The sequence below is a fragment of the Rana temporaria genome, chromosome 7 (genome assembly GCF_905171775.1).
Source record: "Rana temporaria chromosome 7, aRanTem1.1, whole genome shotgun sequence".
In the NCBI taxonomy this organism is placed as follows: Eukaryota; Metazoa; Chordata; class Amphibia; order Anura; family Ranidae; genus Rana; species Rana temporaria.
This window is the reverse complement of record NC_053495.1, coordinates 138,859,304-138,879,520: the sequence shown is the minus strand read 5'-3', so window position 1 is coordinate 138,879,520 and position 20,217 is coordinate 138,859,304. Positions and strand designations below refer to the sequence as shown.

At 42.1% G+C, this 20,217-nt stretch overlaps 1 protein-coding gene across 1 annotated transcript in view; it reads left to right on the top strand.

The window, feature by feature from the left end:
• The window catches only part of RPAP2 (RNA polymerase II associated protein 2), a 105,397-nt gene that overhangs the window by 54,075 nt on the left and 31,105 nt on the right, over positions 1-20,217 (top strand). The window contains exon 11 of the mRNA XM_040360030.1: positions 17,798-17,866. Within this exon, the coding sequence (XP_040215964.1) occupies positions 17,798-17,866 (69 nt within the window). The remainder of the gene's footprint in view (positions 1-17,797; positions 17,867-20,217) is intronic.

Genomic DNA, 20,217 nt, shown 5'->3' with positions numbered 1-20,217 from the left:
ATCCCTCTTATACTAAAGACACAGGCTGGAGGGGCGTGACGCAGCCCTGTGACTAGCAGAAATCTGCCCTAAACCATGTTGTTGCCAAAAATAATAAAGATTTGATTTCAAAAATTTGCATGACCATTTAAAACCTTTTTTTGATATTATTTATTTAATACGTCTATGTTTTTATAAGCTCTTCCTGCTTATATTTCCCTGCAGACAGGCTGGGAAAGAGCTGGGTCACGTGACGGCTGTATATCAATTAGGAAAAAGTACTTTTTTTTAATTAAAATAATTAGTGTCATCATCTACATACAGAAATAGAATGGACAATATAAATTTAGTGTGTTTTTTAGTATGAATTTACCAGCTTATCTAACATTTCTTACCCAAAGTGAGACGATCCTTTTAAAGTCTTTGCATCATAAAGCAACAACCACATTATCTCCCCCCCGCTACCTCTTCTTGTTGTGACCGTGTCTACATATCTCTTTGAAACCCATTAATTAACCCTATTCATTAAAGTGGTTGTAAATTCAGAAATTTTCCTTTATCTTAATGCACCGTTCACATCTTGGCGTAGGGGGGTGACAATTGCTGTAAAATCACGCAAAAAAGAATCGCGGGACGCCTGATGCCCAAAAGAAGCTCATATACTTCTTTCGGGTGATGGGCGTCCTCCCCAATTTTGTTTGCGCATTTCAAATGCAATTGGCACCCGGCGAAAAATCGTGCTGCTTTTGGGGTGCTATTAAAATCAAGGGGCAATGCACCCGGGAATGCACGGGCATCCTGTGATTTGTCGCTATTGAAAATCGCAGGCAGAACTGCTGCGATTCTGCCCATGATTCGATAAAAAGTCTTCTGTGTGTAGCAGCCCCCCCAGCCCCTCTAATACTTACTTGAGCCTGATTTTCTTCCAACAATGTGCACAAGAGCTTTGGCCATCCGGGACTCTCCCTCCTGATTGGCTGAGACACCGCAGTGGTGCCATTGGCTCCCACTGCTGTCAATCAGTCAGCCAATCAGGAGAAAGGGGGGGTCGACCTGTCGCAGGTAAAGCCTAGTGCCTTCACTTTATATTGGCAAAGGTTTTTTTTCTTTTTTTTTTCTTTAAGTGAACATCATTCTCTTTCATATTATTACCCATGTTCCTTTATAATTGGAAGGATAACAGTGGAAGATTTATCTGAGAAAGTTTATATCAGGTAACCAGAGCCAACGTTTTCCTCTTCCCTCACTGCGAGAAGACGCAAGACATTCTAACATTAAAAGGCTACCATGATGATATCGGTAACCTCTCCCCCCTCTCAGTGTTGGAGACTGAGAGAGATGACAGTCTTCTGTCACTGTGCCCTGCAGAGGGGACTAATAAAGAGCAGGATGGTGAGCTATTGAGCTGAAATTTTCCCCTCCACTGACTTCTTTAGAAACACTTCCCGTCCATCCTGCTTGCTGTAATGTTTTAGTCCATTCTGCACAGATGAGAAAAAGCTCTAAGGAGATCTCAGAAGACTTTTTAGTACAGTTATAGTTCACTCCCAGCAAAGTCCCAGCGTGCCTGTACGCTTTTGTTACCAAAACGGAGATGTCACATTATTCCCGGGAGAGTGTCTGTCTTTTAGGCCATGAAAGTAAACTAAAAGGTAAATTATTTGCTTCACTTGGGTTCTCAGACTCAGTATCTGCCACACCAGTATAACCATTGGTCTATAAAAATGGCCTTAATGATGATGCATGTCACTCTCCTCCTAAGGAGTAACACAAGAAATAAAACCTTTTTGGTTTAAAGCGGGGGTTCACCCTTAGAGGGCACTTTTCCCCCTTAGATTCCTGCTTGTTTTCTCTAGGGGAATCGGCTATTTGTTTTAAAATATGTGCAGTACTTACCCGTTTACGAGATGCATCCTCTCCGTCGCTTCCGGGTATGGGCTTCGGGAATGGGCGTTCCTTCTTGATTGACAGTCTTCCGACGGTCGCATCCATCGCGTCACGATTTTCCGAAAGAAGCCGAACGTCGGTGCGCAGGCGCAGTATAGAGCCGCACCGACGTTCGGCTTCTTTCGGCTACGAGTGACGCGATGGATGCGACCGTCGGAAGCCTCTCGAAAGAATGTCAATCAAGAAGGAACGCCCGCTCCCGAAGACCCATACCCGGAAGCGACGGAAGAAGATGCAGCTCGAAAACGGGTAAGTACTGCTCATATTTTAATACAAATAGCCGATTCCCCTAGACCGAACGAGCAGGAATCTAAGGGGAGAAAAAAAAAATTTTAATAAATGGGTGAACTCCCGCTTTAAGTAGACTACTATAAGGTTTAAAACTCAACCAAATGGTGTTCTGTGTAGTATTAAGTGTGACTATTTATTATATTCTTTATTTAGAGGTATGCAGTGTAACCTCACAGCATGACATGATAAGTAATGTAAAAACATGGACAAAGAAATTACAAATATCAATAAATAAGACAAAAATCCAGCACTTCAGTATAAGGTGTCTATAAACTTCAAACCTTAGCCTCTACAGCAAGTATATCCTTTATTGCAGGGCTCAAAAATTCCGGGTGCCCCGTCGCAATTGCGACAAGAAATTGTGACTTGGCGCCCGCGCCTGCCGGTAATTGAGGCCGCGGCCTCAATTACCGGCCGTCGCGGGCCCGCCGTGATCGCGCAGAAGGGTAGGTGGGGGTGCACGGAAGCACAAGATCCTGTGTCTCCGTGCGCCCCCACCTCCCGCGGCGAGCCCACAACGGCCGGTAATTGAGGCCGCGGCTTTGCAGCCTTGTGAAGGCCCAAGCTTCCTTCTGTGACCTGGCGCCATCTGGTGGTGGCCGTTGGCATTACAAGTAAAACAGCAGTTCTTAAAGTGTTTTTTCACTGCCATCTCCTTCCCACTAATTAGAACCCCCGAACATTATATATATATTTTTTTTTTATTCTAACACCCTAGAGAATAAAATGGCGATCGTTGCAATACTTTCTGTCACACCGTATTTGCGCAGCGGCACTTTTTTGGGGAAAAAAATACACTTTTTTAAATAAAAAAATAAGACAACAGTAAAGTTATCCCAATTTTTTTTTTATATTGTGAAAGATAATGTTACGCCAAGTAAATTGATACCCAACATGTCACGCTTCAAAATTGCGCCTGCTCGTGGAATACCGACAAACTTTTGCCCTTTAAGATCTCCATAGGCGTCGTTTAAAAAATTCTACAGGTTGCATGTTTTGAGTTGGAGGAGGTCTAGGGCTAGAATTATTGCTGTCGCTCTAACGATCGCGGCGATACCTCATGTGTGGTTTGAATACCGTTTTCATATGCGGGCTCTACTCAGGTATGTGTTCGCTTCTGTGTGCGAGCTTGGTGGGACGGGCGCATTTTCTGGCTCCTAACTTTTTTAGCTGGCTCCTAGATTCCAAGCAAATTTGTCAAACCCTGCTTTATTGTGATGGAGAACATCTAAAAAGCAAATGACATGCCACACTGAAAAAGGAGAAAAAAAATAATTATGGCAACAACTAGCATGTATGAAACCCATATGGGTTGGGGTACGGAACATAAGTGATACACGGTGAAGGTCCCTTCCCCCTTTTCCCCATAACAGTTGTTGTACCCAATTATCGGAGTAATATTTTTTGGTTTATGGAAGAAGATTAGACACCTTTAGATGTCTGGATAAAGAGTAAAAAGAGAGAGAATGAAAGAGAGGGAGGATTGGGTGCTTCAGCAGAGTCGATGGCACAAGACCTCAAGTTCCTCTAGGGCAGTGGTCTCAAAGTACCGGCCCGCGGGCCATTTGCGGCCCGCGGACCAGTTATAAATGGCCCCGCAGGCAGGGTGGAAGTGGGGGGAGCAAAGAGGAAAAAAAATAATAATTTTTTGTGAGCTGGCACCATCTGGTGGTGAGCCGTTGGTATTACAAGTTAAACAGCAATTCTAATGTCATTTTACACTATTTTCACTGCCATCTTCTTCCCTCTAATTAGAACCCCCAAACATTATATATATTTTTTATCCTAACACCCTAGAGAATAAAATGGCGATCGTTGCAATACTTTCTGTTACTCCGTATTTGCGCAGCGGTCTTACAAGCGCACTTTTTTGGGAAAAAATTACACTTTTTTTAATTAAAAAAATAAGACAACAGTAAAGTTATCCCCATTTTTTTTAATACTATGAAAGATAATGTTACGCCGAGTAAATTCATACCCAACATGTCACGCTTCAAAATTGCGTCCGCTTGTGGAATGCCGACAAACTTTTTTACCCTTTTAAAATCTTCATAGGCGACAATTAAAAAAATCTACAGGTTGCATGTTTTAAGTTACAGAGGAGGTCTAGTGCTAGAATTATTGCTCTCGCTCTACCAATCGCGGCGATACCTCACTTGTGTGGTTTGAACACCGTTTACATATGCGGGCGCTGCTCGCGTATGAGTTCGCTCCTGCGCGCAAACTCGTCGGGACGGGGTGCGTTTTCTGGCTCCTAACTTTTTTATCTGGCTCCTAGATTCCAAGCAAATTTGTCAAACCCTGAATTACACCAGTGCTGGTGGTAATAATGCGCTCGCTGACACCAGTGCTGGGGGTTAATAATGTGTTCGCTGACACCAGTGCTGGGGGTTAATAATGTGTTCGCTGACACCAGTACTGTTGTTTTTGAAGTTTGAAAGTTTGCATGCGGCCCCCCATGGCATATGAAAACTTGTCTTGTGGCCCTCAGGTAATTTGAGTTTGAGACCCCTGCTCTAGGGGAAGGGGCCTCAGTTTAAGAATAAGTCAAATATTCATCTGAGAAGTACCGTATTTTCCGGCGTATAAGACGACCCGGCGTATAAGACGACCCCCTAATTTTCCAGGAAAATTTTTGGTTTTGGGATATACTCACTGTATAAGACTACCCCCTTTTTTTCAAGCCCCACTGTGCCATTACATGCCCCCACTGTGCCATTACATGCCCCCACTGTGCCATTACATGCCCCCACTGTGCCATTACATGCCCCCACTGTGCCATTACATGCCCCCACTGTGCCATCACATTACATGCCCCCACAGTGCCATCACATTACTTTCCCCCACAGTGCCATCACATTGCATGCCCCCACAGTGCCATCACATTGCATTCCCCCACAGTGCCATCACATTGCATTCCCCCACAGTGCCATCACATTGCATTCCCCCACAGTGCCATCACATTGCATGCCCCCACAGTGCCATCACATTGCATTCCCCCACAGTGCCATCACATTGCATGCCCCCACTTTCCCCCCCACTGTGCCATCACTCACGTTTTGCAGGCCGGTGACAGTCTCCGTCTGCTGCGAGCGTCCATGATTTCAAAGCCGCGCGCCGTCTTCTCAGCGTGTCCTGTGATTGGCAGAACACAAATTTTCCCAGTAGCGCCTCTGTTCTATGTTCCGCCAATCACGGATGCCTTCTCATCTCGTCCGAGGATGAGAAGGCATCCGTGATAGGCGGAAAACAGAACAGAGGCGCTGCTGGGAAGATTTCTGTTCCGCCTATCACAGGACAGCGAGGACGTGCTGAGAAGACGGCGCGCAGCTTTGAAATTATGACGATCGCAGCTGCACGGAGACCGTACCCGGCGTATAAGATGACCCCCGACTTTGGATGCATTTTTTTGCATCCAAAAAGTCGTCTTATACGCCGGAAAATACGGTAAGTGTGACTATTTCTGCACCCCAATGCTGCCAGTCCAAATTTCCCTACACTTCCAAGTGAACCTGAAATTTCTTACTATGGAACTCTAAACCATAACATTTCCGCTCTCACACATGTACTGTAGGTCCTTTTAACCACTTCAGTACGGGGCATTTTCAACCCCTTCCGGCCCAGGCCAATTTTCTTTTTTCAGCGCTGTCACACTTTGAATGACAATTGCGCAGTCATTGTACCCAAATGAATGTTTTTGCGCTATAAACAAAAGAAGAGGGACAAGTTTGAAAATAACACAATATTTTTTAACTTTTTATTATAATAAATATTTCCTCAGTGTATACCGATTATATATTCTTCTACATGTTTTCGGTAAAAAAAAATCGCAACACGTGTATATTGATTGGTTTGTGCAAAAGTTATAGCGTCTTCAAAATAGGGGATAGATTTATAGCTTTTTTTTTTTTTTTACTAGTAATGGCGGCGGCGATCTGCGATTTTGATTGTGACTGCAAAATTGCGCCAGACATATCAAACACTTTTGACACTATTTTGGGATCACATTTATACAGCAATCAGTGCTTTAAAAATGCACTGATTATTGTATAAATGTCACTGGCAGGAAAGGGGTTAACACTATGGGGCGATCAAAGGGTTAAATGTGTTATCTAGGGAGAGGAGAAAGAAGGGCTGAGATAAATACAAAGGCCGCTATCCTTCTGAAAATGCTAGTTACCTGGCTGTATTGTATTTTCATCTACTTCAGTACTTAAACAAGTATGCAGCAAAGTAAAACTAGCATTTTCAGAAGGAGATCAACAAAAGCAGCTTGCATATTATTATCAGGGCAGGTTTCCTTTAACTAGGCAGACAAGCTCACACCACGCTTGTTTCATCGGCGATCGCCAATTTTTAACTATTTGTTATGATGTGTGTTTTTTTTGTTTTTTTTTGTTCAGATGATTTTTTCTCAATAATCATTCAGCCTCAATTAAATGTACATGTGGTTGTTGTCCTGTACTTTTTCTCTTTAGGTGCATTTCGGGATGTACAGTTATAGAATGGTAGCAGTGTATGTCAAGTAATCTATACCATATGTTTTCTAACATGCATGGTGTGGAAAAGAACCAGTCAGTTAGTAAAGAGAGTAACAGATGCCTAGTGTATAGTCTGCAATGCAAACCATCATTTTATGACTATCTTGCAAACAAAATCTGTAAGAGTATGTATGTAGATTGCTGTGTTGACTGTTTAAATAAAGAAAAAAGAAAAGCCAGCCAGCACTTTTTATAGCACTCGTTTAAAAATGTTCATTGTGCCCTAAAAAAATGTCTTTTTGTTTTGAAATCCTCCTGAAAAATAGCAGTGCACCTTCAGCTATATGAGGGTGCCTAAATCCATATAGCTGTATATCTGCAGTGTGAAGACTAAGGCACTGCTATCCCTGACTGCCAGACTCAGAAGCTGTAAAAAAGGGTGGATTTGATTTAAATCGCTAGTAAAAAGGCTTGATTTAAATTGGGGTTGTCCCGATACCACTTTTTTTAAGACCGAGTACAAGTACCGATACTTTTTTTTTTTTTTCAAGTACTCGCCTATATCGTATACCGATACTTTTTTTTTTGTCATGTGACAGTGGCACACGTGTCCAGTGTTTTTTTTTTTTTAATCATGTTATGTTTACAATGCTGTCTTGGGGTCATGGTGTCTGCGTGTTTTTTATTTAAATTTTTATTATTTTTTACAATTATTTATTGCATTTTTTAGCCCTGTTGGTGGGCTTTGGTGAGATATCAGGGGTCTTAACAGACCTCTGACATCTCCCCTTTGAGACAGAGAAAGGGACTAAGGACACCGATTCCCCCGTTCCTTTCTCGGCTGCACTGAAAATGAATGGACAGGAGACAGAGGCTCCTCTCCATTCATAAACTGAAGCATCATAAACGCAGGTTACGATGTTTCAGTTATATGAATGAACAGTCAGTGATTACCGACCCTGTTCATTCAGGAAAGATAGGAGCCGGGTTTAGTGGCTCCTACCTCCGCTCTCCATCCTGACAGAGGGGGCGGAGGAGGATATGGAGGGTGACACCGAGTGCGGAGGGGGAGAGCAGAACAGAGGAGGGCAGCACGGAAGGGGAGAGCAGAATATCAGAGGGGGGACACGGAGCGCAGAGGGGGAGAGCAGAGCGAATGGGGGGAACTGGAGGAGGATACAGGGACAGTCGGGTATTGGGTGAAGCATCGGAGCAATTTCCCCAAGTACAAATACTTTATGAGCAATGAGGGGGGAAAGAAATGTTGGGACTTTTTATGAGGCAATATAATAGTGTGCCTCCATCCCTATATGCAATACAAATATTTTAGGGGGGAACCAACATGGGACTTTATATGGGGCGTATATCCACTAATAAGGTGCATATATATCTTTTATGTAAACCATAAATGTATCCATTGGTAAGTATAGTACATATGTATCATTGGTATAACCATAAATAACAAAGGATATAAGAACAAATGTTTATTGTAATAGTACAGAGAAACGTATGACAAACTAAAAAAAAACATTATTGGGAGCTGAAATAGAAGGTTAAGTGAAAAACGTTATCGCCATTTAAAATTTAAAACATTTCCATCTCATGCCATTCTGTTGATTTTAGGCAGTTGGAACTCCCGCCAAAAAAGCTTGGTATAAGCTGCTATAAGCACGCCTGTCTCTGTTACAACAGTTCAATAAGTCACTTGTGTCAAGATCCGTTTTAAATAGCATATTAATGGCAGTGACCAGTGTTGGGAGTTTGGCAATCAATATAAACCTTGACTAGGAGTTATTAGACACAAATTTCTGCACCTTTCTCTATTTAAGTACAAGAATATTGCCTCCCCTTGCTTCAATCAATACCTTCTTGTTCTGAGCAGAGCTCCCTGTTCTTAGCTATGTTTGATGGCTTTCCCCAGATGCGTTGGAGCTGTCGCTTCCCCTTACCCACACTCCAGTGGGTGTACATCATTGTCACATGAGCGCAGCCTGATTGTAGCTCTCATATCACAATACAGAGGATTACTTGCCAACACAAGCTTTCCTAGAACAGTTTAACATATTTGTCAGAATCAATCAGAATCTGTAATTCAGTTTAAATGTTTCTTTATTTTAGAAAGCTAAAATCACACATTTAATTATTATAGTCAGACAGTTGGCACCATGAACTAAAAAAAACATAATATTATTTTAAAAGACACCTTGTACTCGAAAAATCTATTAAAATAAAGAGGCAAAAATGCTTTGTGAATAAGAGTTTCACTTCCCATACATTTTTATTGAAGTAATTTTAAAGTGCAATATATAACATGAAAGGTCATGCAGCAATGAACAAAATATCACTGGTTGTGAAAATTATTGCTATAGACAAGGAAAGGCTATATGTGAACACATTACACATTTATAGGAATTTCAGTGAACAAACTGACAACTAAGGGATACTCTATATACATCTTGTCAAAAAACCAAGCTAGTTGTGGACCAGAAGTTCTACTCAATCCAGCTGTAGCAGCAAATGTAAAGCAAAGAAGAAGCCTCCACAGCAGGGAGGTATAGGGGAGTTATAATAAAAAAAGATAAAGAGCAAGTAGAGTATAGAAAAAAGAAAAATAGAGGAGGGGGGAGGACATATGGGAATATTCAAGCCAGGAATAAAGGGTTCCAGTGCACTGCAAAAGTTTTTAGGACCCAGGTCCAAAACCGGGTGAGCATAGGCCATGTCCACCATGGGCTAGATTCAGGTAGGGCTGCGCATTGTTGCGGCGGCGTAGCGTATCGTATTTACGCTACGCCGCCGTAAATCAGAGAGGCAAGTGCTGTATTCACAAAGCACTTGCCTCCTAAGTTACGGCGGCGTAGCGTAAATGGGGCCGGCGTAAGCGCGCCTCATTCAAATGAGTATGAGGGGGGGTGTTTTATGTAAATGGGTGGTGACCCGACGTGATTGACATTTTTTTACGAACGGCGCATGCGCCGTCCGTGTACATATCCCAGTGTGCATTGCTCCAAAGTACGCCGCAAGGACGTATTGGTTTCGACGTGAATGTAAATTACGTCCAGCCCTATTTGCGAACGACGTAAAAAATTCAAAATTCAACGCGGGATCGACGTCCATACTTAACATTACGTGCGCTTCATAGAAGCAGGAGCTACGTTGCGCCGGGAAAGCCTTACGCAAACGATGTAAAAAAATTCCGCCGGGCGCACGTACGTTTGTGAATCGGCGTATCTAGGTAATTTGCATATTCTACGCCGAAAACGGTAGCGCCACCTAGCGGCCAGTGTAAGTATGCACCCTAAGATATGACGGTGTAAGAGACTTAAGCCGGTCGGATCCTAGCCTAATTCCGGCGTATCTTGCTTTCTGAATACAGAAAGAAGATACGCCGGCGCAGCTTTGAATTTACGCGGCGTATCTATAGATACGCCGGCGTAAATCAATGCTGAATCTAGCCCCATATGTTTAGAAATTCCCTCAAGACAGAACAACCACGGTAGCACATCATGCTGGAGAAAGATGGATGAAGGCGTGCTAATCATTTTATATGTTGATTCCACTTTGAATACATTGATGGAACAGGTATCCATAGTTGACCAAATTTTTGTAACCAGTCTTCCCTATTGCTTGTGCACTGGAGATCACTTTCCCATCTGTAGATATAAGTGTAACTAGAGGGATTGGTAGAATCTTTCAGTTGTGAGTCAACGATAGATATGAGTTTAGGAAAGACAGGTGCATGATAACAAATATGCTTAAAAAGGGAAAGCTGGGCTGTGAGCTCCCTATTAGCAAATATAGTTGTAAGTCCATGCCTTATTTTGTAGAAATCGAAAAAGCTCAGAAGATGGAGTCTGGTATTTTTCCCCCAATTTCCACCTAGGTATAGACCGAGCAGCCGTTCATGAAAGAGCAGACATAATGACATTTATGAAAGTGCCACCAGTGGAAAGCGCCTAGGAGGGGTAGAAGAGGCAAGAGCCGAAATATGCTGGCTAAATTTTTTTTTGTGGTATCCCAAATTATGGAGTGTGTGGCTCATTAAAGGGCTGATTGATGGCTTTTGATGGGAACCATGGTAGTGAGCGAGGGGAGACCAGGGAACAGACAAATGTCTACAGATCAACCCAAATGGGAGTTTGTCTTGAGGCATATAGGGAGACCAAGTTAGTAATTTGTGTGGCTGCAAAATATTTGAGAAAATTAGGGACTTCCAGTCTACCTTTTGTCTCTTGTGCATGAACATGGTGTATTTGGAGATGTATGTTTTTTTTTTGGACCAGATAAAGCGCTATATATAATTTTGAAAGGATTTCAACACGTGGGACAGGATGGAAATCAAGAGGGTACAAAATGGATGTAACAGCTTTGGCATGATGGTCATCTTGATCGCGATGAAGAATAAGTTCAATATAAAAAAAAAAAGAAGAAATGTATCATTTTGTCTAGGGGAATCGGCTAGTTGTTTTAAAATCAAAGCTGTACTTACCGTTGTAGAGAGCGATCTTCTCCGCCGCTTCCGGGTATGGTCTTCGGGTTTGGGCGTTCTTTTTTGATTGACAGGCTTCCGACGGTCGCATACATGGCGTCACGATTTTCCGAAAGTAGCCGAACGTCGGTGCGCAGGCGCCTTATAGACTCGCGCCGACTTTCGGCTTCTTTCGGCTACTCGTGACGCGATGGATGCGACCGTCGGAAGACTGTCAATCAAAATAGGAACGCCCAGTCCCGAAGACCATACCCGAAAGCGGCGGAGAAGATCGCTCTCTACAACGGTAAGTACAGCTTCGATTTTAAAACACCCGATTCCCCTAGACAAAATGAGCATCAATCTAAGGGTAACATTTTTTTTGAGGGGGAACTACCGCTTTAAAGAGTAATTCTGCTGTTGTTGAGAGAAAAACATTCTCCTCCCTCCCAAATCCCAAATGTGTTTATCTGTGCCCATGTGCTAAGTGAGTTTAATGGGAGTGGTTTCATAATTATCAACCAGGTGCTGTGTATAGAACACCTCCAGGTAGCCATATTGCATTGCATTTAACAGAAAATTACAAAGCTGCAGATTGAAAAGGAACAGTAATTTTTAATAACATTCAAATACAATATGACTTCTGTTGCAATTGTAAATGCTATATTTTGTTTATTTATTTATTTATTTTCCACGGAAGTGGAGTTACACTTTAAGTATTCTGGGATGGGGGTCTTGGCTGTTAGGTTTGTTGGAAGCAGAGGATGTTCATTCACTTTTGGTGTGATTGGTAATAACACCTTTCTGGACAATGGTGTCCAGTGTTCTGAACAAATATTTGCATTTTTAAGTTCCTCATACCCCTTTGGCAACATTGTCCTATGAGTCACTGATGCCTAGTAAGCGATGCAAAAAGTCTCTAGTGCCTCACCTTTTGAATTCAGCTAAAGGCCTTATCCTATGTTTATGCAAAACCAAAAGGACTCCCACAGAGAGTGGTTCACTAAGGTCAATTAAATAAAGGAAAATGAAACAGACATATCGGCTCTGAGATCAATGTGACAATTTCTATGGTAATTGAGTGATTTGGTTACACTTTATACCTACAGAGGATTTTGAGAAGCTCAGCAACCCAATATCATTACATAACTTGTTTCATGTGGAGAGGGAATTTTTGGATGAAAGGCGGTAATTGGATGGACTATGTTTTTTCATGTTTGTACTTGTTGCAAGTCGAAACAGGTTAAAAGGGTTGGTCTTGCAGTGCACCTGTTAACGAGACAGGGCAAGCCCACCTTTACAAGCTAAAAGATCTATACAGTGGGTACGGAAAGTATTCAGACCCCCTTAAATGTTTCACTCTTTGTTATATTGCAGCCATTTGCTAAAATCATTTAAGTTCATTTTTTTCTGATTAATGTACACACAGCACCCCATATTGACAGAAAAACACAGAATTGTTGACAATGTTGCTGATTTATAAAAAAAAAACTGAAATATCCCATGGTCCTAAGTATTCAGATCCTTTGCTTAGTAGTTAGAAGAAGCATCCTTTTAATCTAATACAGCCATTAGTCTTTTTGGGAAAGATGCAACAAGTTTTTCACACCTGGATTTGGGGATCCGCTGCCATTCCTCCTTGCAGATCCTTTCCAGTTCTGTCAGGTTGGATGGTAAAAGTTGGTGGACAGCCATTTTTAGGTCTCTCCAGAGATGCTCAATCGGGTTTAAGTCAGGGCTCTGGCTGGGCCATTCAAGAACAGTCATGGAGTTGTTGTGAAGCCATTCCTTCGTTATTTTAGCTGTGTGCTTAGGGTCATTGGCCCGGATTCACAGAGAACGGGCGCACATTACGCCGATGTATCGCATCTCAATGTACGCTACGCCGACGCAGCGCAGAGGGGCAAGCATGGAATTCTGCTACACCTCTGTTACACCTCCTTTATGGGCTTAACTTTACACCGGACGTACAACTTGCGCGCACCTCTCGTAGCCTGCGTCGGGCGGGCGCAGGTTTGTGAATCGCCGTATTTTCCTCATTTGCATATTTGAATGGCTAATCAATGGCAGCAGCACCATGCGGCCAGCGTAAATGTGCGCCCACCCTACGCCAGCGTAGGCAAGTTACGTTGGCGGGATTAAGCCTGTTTTTAGGCGTATCTTGGTTTGTGGGTACGGCGCATAGATACAACGGCGCATATTTGCACTTACGCGGCGTATCTGGAGATATGTCAGCGCAAGTGCTTTGTGAATCTGGGCCATTGTCTTGTAAACCTTTAGCCCAGTCTGAGGTCCTGAGCACTCTGGAAAAGGTTTTCATCCAGGATATCCCTGTACTTGGCCGCATTCATCTTTCCCTCGATAGCAACCAGTCGTCCTGTCCCTGCAGCTGAAAAACACACCCACAGCATGATGCTGCCACCACCATGCTTCACTGTTGGGACTGTATTGGACAGGTGATGAGCAGTGCCTGGTTTTCTCCACACATACTGCTTAGAATTAAGGCCAAAAAGTTCTATCTTGGTCTCATCAGACCAGAGAATCTTATTTCTCACCATTTTGGAGTCCTTCAGGTGTTGTGCACTGAGAAGAGGCTTCTCTCGGGCCACTCTGCCATAAAGCCCCGACTGGTGGAGGACTGCAGTGATGGTTGACTTTCTACAACTTTCTCCCATCTCCCGACTGCATCTCTGGAGTTCAGCCACAGTGATCTTTAGGTTCTTCTTTACCTCTCTCACCAAGGCTCTTCTCCCCCGATAGCTCAGTTTGGCCAGACGGCCAGCTCTAGGAAGGGTTCTGGTCATCCCAAACATCTTCCATTTAAGAATTATGGAGGCCACTGTGCTCTTAGGAACCTTAAGTGCAGCAGAATTTTTTTGTAACCTTGGCCAGTTCTGTGCCTTGGAACAATTCCGTCTCTGAGCTCCTCAGGCAGTTCCTTTTGACCTCCATGATTCTCATTTGCTCTGACATGCACTGTGAGCTGTAAGGTCTTATATAGACAGGTGCATGGCTTTCCTAATCATGTCCAATCAGTATAATCAAACACAGCTGGACTCAAATGATGGTGTAGAACAGGGGTCTCCAAACTATGGCCCTCCAGGTGTTTAGGAACTACAATTCCCATCATGCTTAGTCATGTCTGTGAATGTCAGAGTTTTACAATGCCTCATGGGGCGTGTAGTTTGACAACAGCTGGAGGGCAGTAGTTTGGAGATCCATGGTGTAGAACCATCTCAAGGATGATCAGAAGAAATGGACAGCACCTGAGTTATATATGAGTGTCACCGCAAAGGGTCTGAATACTTAGGAGTCGGACCATGTGATATTTCAGTTTTTTTTCTTTTTTTAATAAATCGTTAAAAATTCTGTGTTTTTCTGTCAATATGGAGTGCTGTGTGTACATTAATGAGGGGGAAAAATGAACTTAAAAGATTTTAGCAAATGGCTGCAATATAACATAGAGTGAAAAATTTAAGGGGGTCTGAATACTTTCCGTACCCACTGTAATTGTTCACATTTCATATTATTTTTAAAATTGTTTGCATGTCTGTATACCAGATGAATGCCTATTGTGGATCTTGCACTGTATGGGGTGGCATTGTTGTTCAAATGGGCAAGATTATGAATGCTTGCATTGCCCTTTTACCCGTTTTTATATAAATATATATATATCGGTGTACAACTGATAAAGCTGACAAACACTTTGCTTTAATGACCCATAGTACTTTACAGATGTAAATACAGACCTATCTATTTTGTTTCAGTATTATGTATTCAATAGAGAATGCGCTGACGTTTTCCAAAAATATTCTTTATACTATGCAGAAAGTCTATTACAGGCAATCCTTATAAATAAATAAAAATAGTAAAATATATATGAGCACTAATAATATATATAAAAAGAAAATTGCACTCTAGTATGCAAAATAACAAGTGAAGAAATAGTGATACACCAAATTCACGATCAAATGGGTAGATTCACAGAGAGTTAGGCCGGCTTATCAGTAGATAAGCTGACCTAACTCTGAATCTACGCCGGCGTTTGTTTAAGTGTATTCTCTAACAGAGATACACTTAAACATATCTAAGATAGGACGGCTTGCGTCGTCCTATCTTAGATTGCAATGTTTTGGCTGACCGTTAGGTGGCGCTTCCATTGCGGCCGGCGTAGATTATGTAAATGAGCTTTTACGACGATTCCCGAATGAACGCGAGCCCGCCGCAGTCGATTAACGTTGTTTCCCTAAGGCCTTAGGCGGCCTAAAGTTATTCCACCTATGAGGTGGAATAACAATGTTAAAGCATGGCCGCCGTTCCCGCCATGAGGTTCGAATTTTTTACGTCGTTTGCGTAAGTCGTCCGCGAATCGGGAGTTACGTCGTTTACGTCCGCGTCGAAATCAATATGCCCGTACGGCCTACTTAGCCGCAATGTGCACTGGGAAATGTAGTCGCCCGGCGCATGCGCAGTGTCCAAAAACGTCAAACGTGAGGTCAAGCCTCATTTCCATACAACACGCCCCCCTCCAAGTCATTTGAATTAGGCGCCCTTACGCCCGCTCGTTTTAGGCTACACCGCCGTAGATTAGCAGGTAAGTAGATTGTGAATCACTACTAGCCTAACTAATTTACGGTGGTGTAGCCTAAAAAGGCTAGGCTAGGCCGCCCTTAAAGTTAGGCCAAGCTACGTGAATCTACCTAAAAGTGCTTATCCACGCTATAAACTGTGTGAGACTTCCCACAATGACATCACCCTAAACAGAGTGTCTCTTATGCATGTGATGCCAAGCAGTCTTTCTTATTCCAATAATTCAACAAAATCTTTCATGGGTGCACTTCATTCCTAAATAAAACACCATATGTGTGTGGATGTGTTTTTCACCTTGTTAGGTGGACCCCTTAATTTATAAGGTCAAAACAGCATTGTCAGCAATTGGAAAAAATCACACCTCTCCTCTCCTCACAGGCAGCCTTTTAGCATCATTTCACTGGCTACAACGCCTCCTGTAAGATAACTATAGCATAAATGGCACTCGGTATAGATCTCTTCTCCTTAGGGGCCGCCTGCCAGAACCTTCCTTTTTAAATGCTGAATACCACATGCAAGGCAATAAAACTACACAGTGCAAATTTGTTAAAAACAGAATAGTTTAAAAACCCTCGCATAGCTTCTCATGTTAACCTGCAGAGTTCCAACTCCTCAATGAAACAACGCGCACACTATAGCTTTGCCCAGTGTGATGACATCAGCAGACAATCATATCTGACGTGTTGCGTCCTGATTGAACTTCCTTCGAGATAGATTTCTTTACTGTTCAATAGTAAAAAAAAGTTTTTAAAGTTTAAAAAATATATAAATAAGAAAATATATACAAAAAAACAAATGTAATCTTTTATTGCTCTGATGTAAACCCAAAGCGTAGTGTCTATCTCCCCGTCTCCTCTTGTAGTAGAGATGGTGCCATCTAAATATTTAGGCTGCAGAAACAGTCACCAGAACTAGTGTTCCGTGATCTTTTTAACCACTTAAGGACCAAGCCTGTTTTTCAGACTCAGTGTCTGAAGTTTTTTTGCTAGAAAATTACTTGGAACCCCCAAACATTATAAATTATTTTTTCTAACACCCTAGGGAATAAAATGGCAGTTATTGCAATACTTTTTGTCACACCGTATTTGCGCAGCTGTTTTTCAAGCGCACTGCCATTACCGAGATATCCCTCTTCAAACTAAGGACGTATATAGTCGTGCGGCGGTCCTTAAGTGATTAAACATACAATTGTACCCTGCACAATTAACCATGGAAGTACCCAGTATTAAATGTTCTTTCTAAAGAGAGATTTTTTGCAAATATGACTTAAAGCTGAAAAAAAATAAAAAAAACAGTGTAGTTTTTCAATGAAAAAGTAATATTCCTAAATGGTTGAACTTTCACCAATCACCCAGGTCCCAGGAAGATCCGTCAAACATTTACTGCTTTATAAATCTACTCTTTTGGTGCTACTAACATTCCAAAAAACTTTCAGATAGGTTAATCAGTTGTCACCAAACACTGGCGTAAGTGTGTTTTTTTACTGTGATAGGGACACTAGATGTAGAAGAATCGGCTTAAGTCTCCTTGCCCCTTTTTGTTTTTTAAAAAAAATTCACAGAAGTAACACAACTTTCACTCGCTCAATTTTCCTACTGGATTCAATTGGAAAAATATTTACTTGCTGGGTGAAAGTTATGTGATTCTTAGATGAAAAACTGTATAGACACCCATGTTTTTCCTTTGGGCTTATTGCTCCAGTCCTCTTAGTTCCTTGCTCTTTCGTGTACTTCTTCCCTTCTTCTGCTCCTTGACCTTCGATGTACTCCTCTAATTTTATTCCTCCCAAGTTTTCACATGATTTTATCTGTCAGTCCACCTACAATCAACTTGTCCAACTTGTATCCTTTCGAGCTGTTCACATATACAGTACATAATAGAAAAACATTTGTGTGGTTGCATATTGACATTGTGGAGACTGGGAAGATGTTTGTATTTGCTGGAAATTGTATTTTTCTTAAAAATGATCCATGCATTGTCCACTTTTAAATGATCTGTTTGTGGACTTTCTTCTTATTTCTTATTTTTTTTTGTCTTTCAGATTCTCAAACAAAAATATCACTCACGCTATTCCAGAATGGTCTATAATCGCCATTGTTCTTCTGTCCGCGTGAGTATTTAAATTTTTTTTACTCATATTAAAAAGGCTAAAAAAAAACTCTGCCAGTTTTTATTATTTTGAGAAATTTATATTAAATGTTTGGTAGTTTGACACTTCCCAACCCAGTATAGCTCTGTCACAGACAAAAAGTCCTTGCAAAAACTAAAGTCAAAAGTGTATTAATATCCCCTACAAAACGTACTCTCTAAAAGTGGTAAATACGTTTTTTTCCACTAAATGCAGCACTACTTTTTACCAATCCAAATCCATTACCCTTATACCTTCTTCTTTTATTATTATTATTATTACTATTATTATTATACAGGATTTATATAGCACCGACATTTTTACGCAGCGCTTTGAGGGTAGACCGTACACATACAATTATCTTTTAATACAGTAGGAATCGGAGGGCCCTGCTCGTTGGAGCTTACAATCTAAGAGGGAGGGTCAAGAGGTAATAACTCTGGGTGATGTGCTGATGGTGAAAATAAATGTACAGTTGTTAGGTGGGGGCCAGATAGGCTTTCCTGAACAGATGAGTTTTCAGGGATCGTGTGAAAGTGGACAAAGTAGGAGATAGTCGGTCAGATTGGAGTAGAGCATTCCAAAGAATGGGAGAGGCTCGGGTGAAGTCCTAGAGGTGAGCATGGGTTGAGGTGACAAGAGAGCTAGAGAGTATGAGGTCTTGGGAGGAGCGAAGAGAATGATTAGTTTTGTATTTTAAGACTAGGTTAGTGATGTAGCTGGGGGCCAGGTTGTGGATGGCACAAAAATAAACATGTTACAAATCTCATAATAAAGTGTAAACTCATATAGGTGAATAATATGAATCAAATAAATGTGTTGCATCTCTTTAAACTCTAATAATGCGTGAATACAAAGTAGAAATTGACAATAAAGAAATATAAAATCACGCCTACAGGGTAAAAAAAAAAACGTATATAGTGCTTTATATCGGTGGCATAAAGTCCATAAGTGTCGATACCCCATGCTTCAAAACGTGTGACTTGTGTTTAGAGAGTAATCCTCCAGGTGCCCCTCCACCATCACATCAAGCTGCTTAGCAAGACTTGTGGACCCCACACATCAAGGGGTCTGACATGGGATCCAAAGAGCAGCTAGGATCCAAACACTGTCATCGCAAATGGCAATTCTGTAGTTACCAACTCGGACATGTTACAGGAAAAAACACAGAAAGAGGCTCCACAGTGCACTATTTTTAGGTTGAAGCATCTATTTAAAAAAGGATCGGTACTCACAAAACTTTAGTGTACAGCCAGGATGTACAAACATGAAAACACATCTCTCACAGCATGCGTGATGATGTCACCGCTACATTCGGCCCGCCCCCTTAAAGTATATTTAGTCTCAAAAGACATCTTTCAGGTGCACCTGGACTCCTTCGCCAGTAGTTGATGCAGCAATAACCAAAGTTTCTCTATATGAGTTTTGCCTATCTTGAGTGAGTTGGGCAATTGAAATTGGTGGGTGTGTGTCCAACAGTTGGTGAAGGGAACCTGTGTGGTCACAATACGCTATATTATCTAAGGAGGCAATTAAAGCGAATACAATGTGGTGGGTGTCACTTTTGTTGTAGAACTGATGTCATAGATATGCAATAATGTTTGTCTGCTTACCTCCTCCATGTGTTCACCTTAGAGGCCAGCCAGTCTCACCTGGCTGCTTAAGTAATCTCTCCTCTAAGCATGGCTCCACCCCAGGCCCTATCAGGGAACTCTATATTAACCTGTGCACTGCAAGCCAACCGTGCTGATCAACAGTGTTTGTTAAGCTATTGTGTGTTTGAGTTCCGGCTTACCGTGTGCTACGTCTGTCTGTTTGTGTAACAGGCTCTCTTCGTCTGTTACCTGTAATGCGTTCCACCGCCCGGCGCTGCATGCGTTCCACCATGGAACATGGAAGTGCACCGCGGATCACTGCTGATTGTAAGGCACCTGCCTCTCACCTATAAAGAGAGCGGTGTGCAGACAGCACACTGTTCTATTATTTTCGGCTGTAGCCGGCTTGGCTATTTTAAACTACAGGTACCATCTATCCCTTAACTGGGTACCATCCACGCCTGGATCTGCACTGCCAACCTTATATGAGCTGCTGTGGACACTGCAAGATATCCCCCACCAGGAGACCCTCCATAGAAGAATCCCATTGCTGCTGCAATACTCTGGAAAATACACATCCCTGCAAAACGGATAAGTACTATTACTGCTCTAGAATTACCCGCTTCACATATAGCCTTACAAGTACTGTATTTGAAATTGGATTATTTAATGCTATCCTGCTACTTGTGATTATTTGCTGTGTCTTCAGCTGGACGCTGTGCAAAGTCTTTTAAGCGA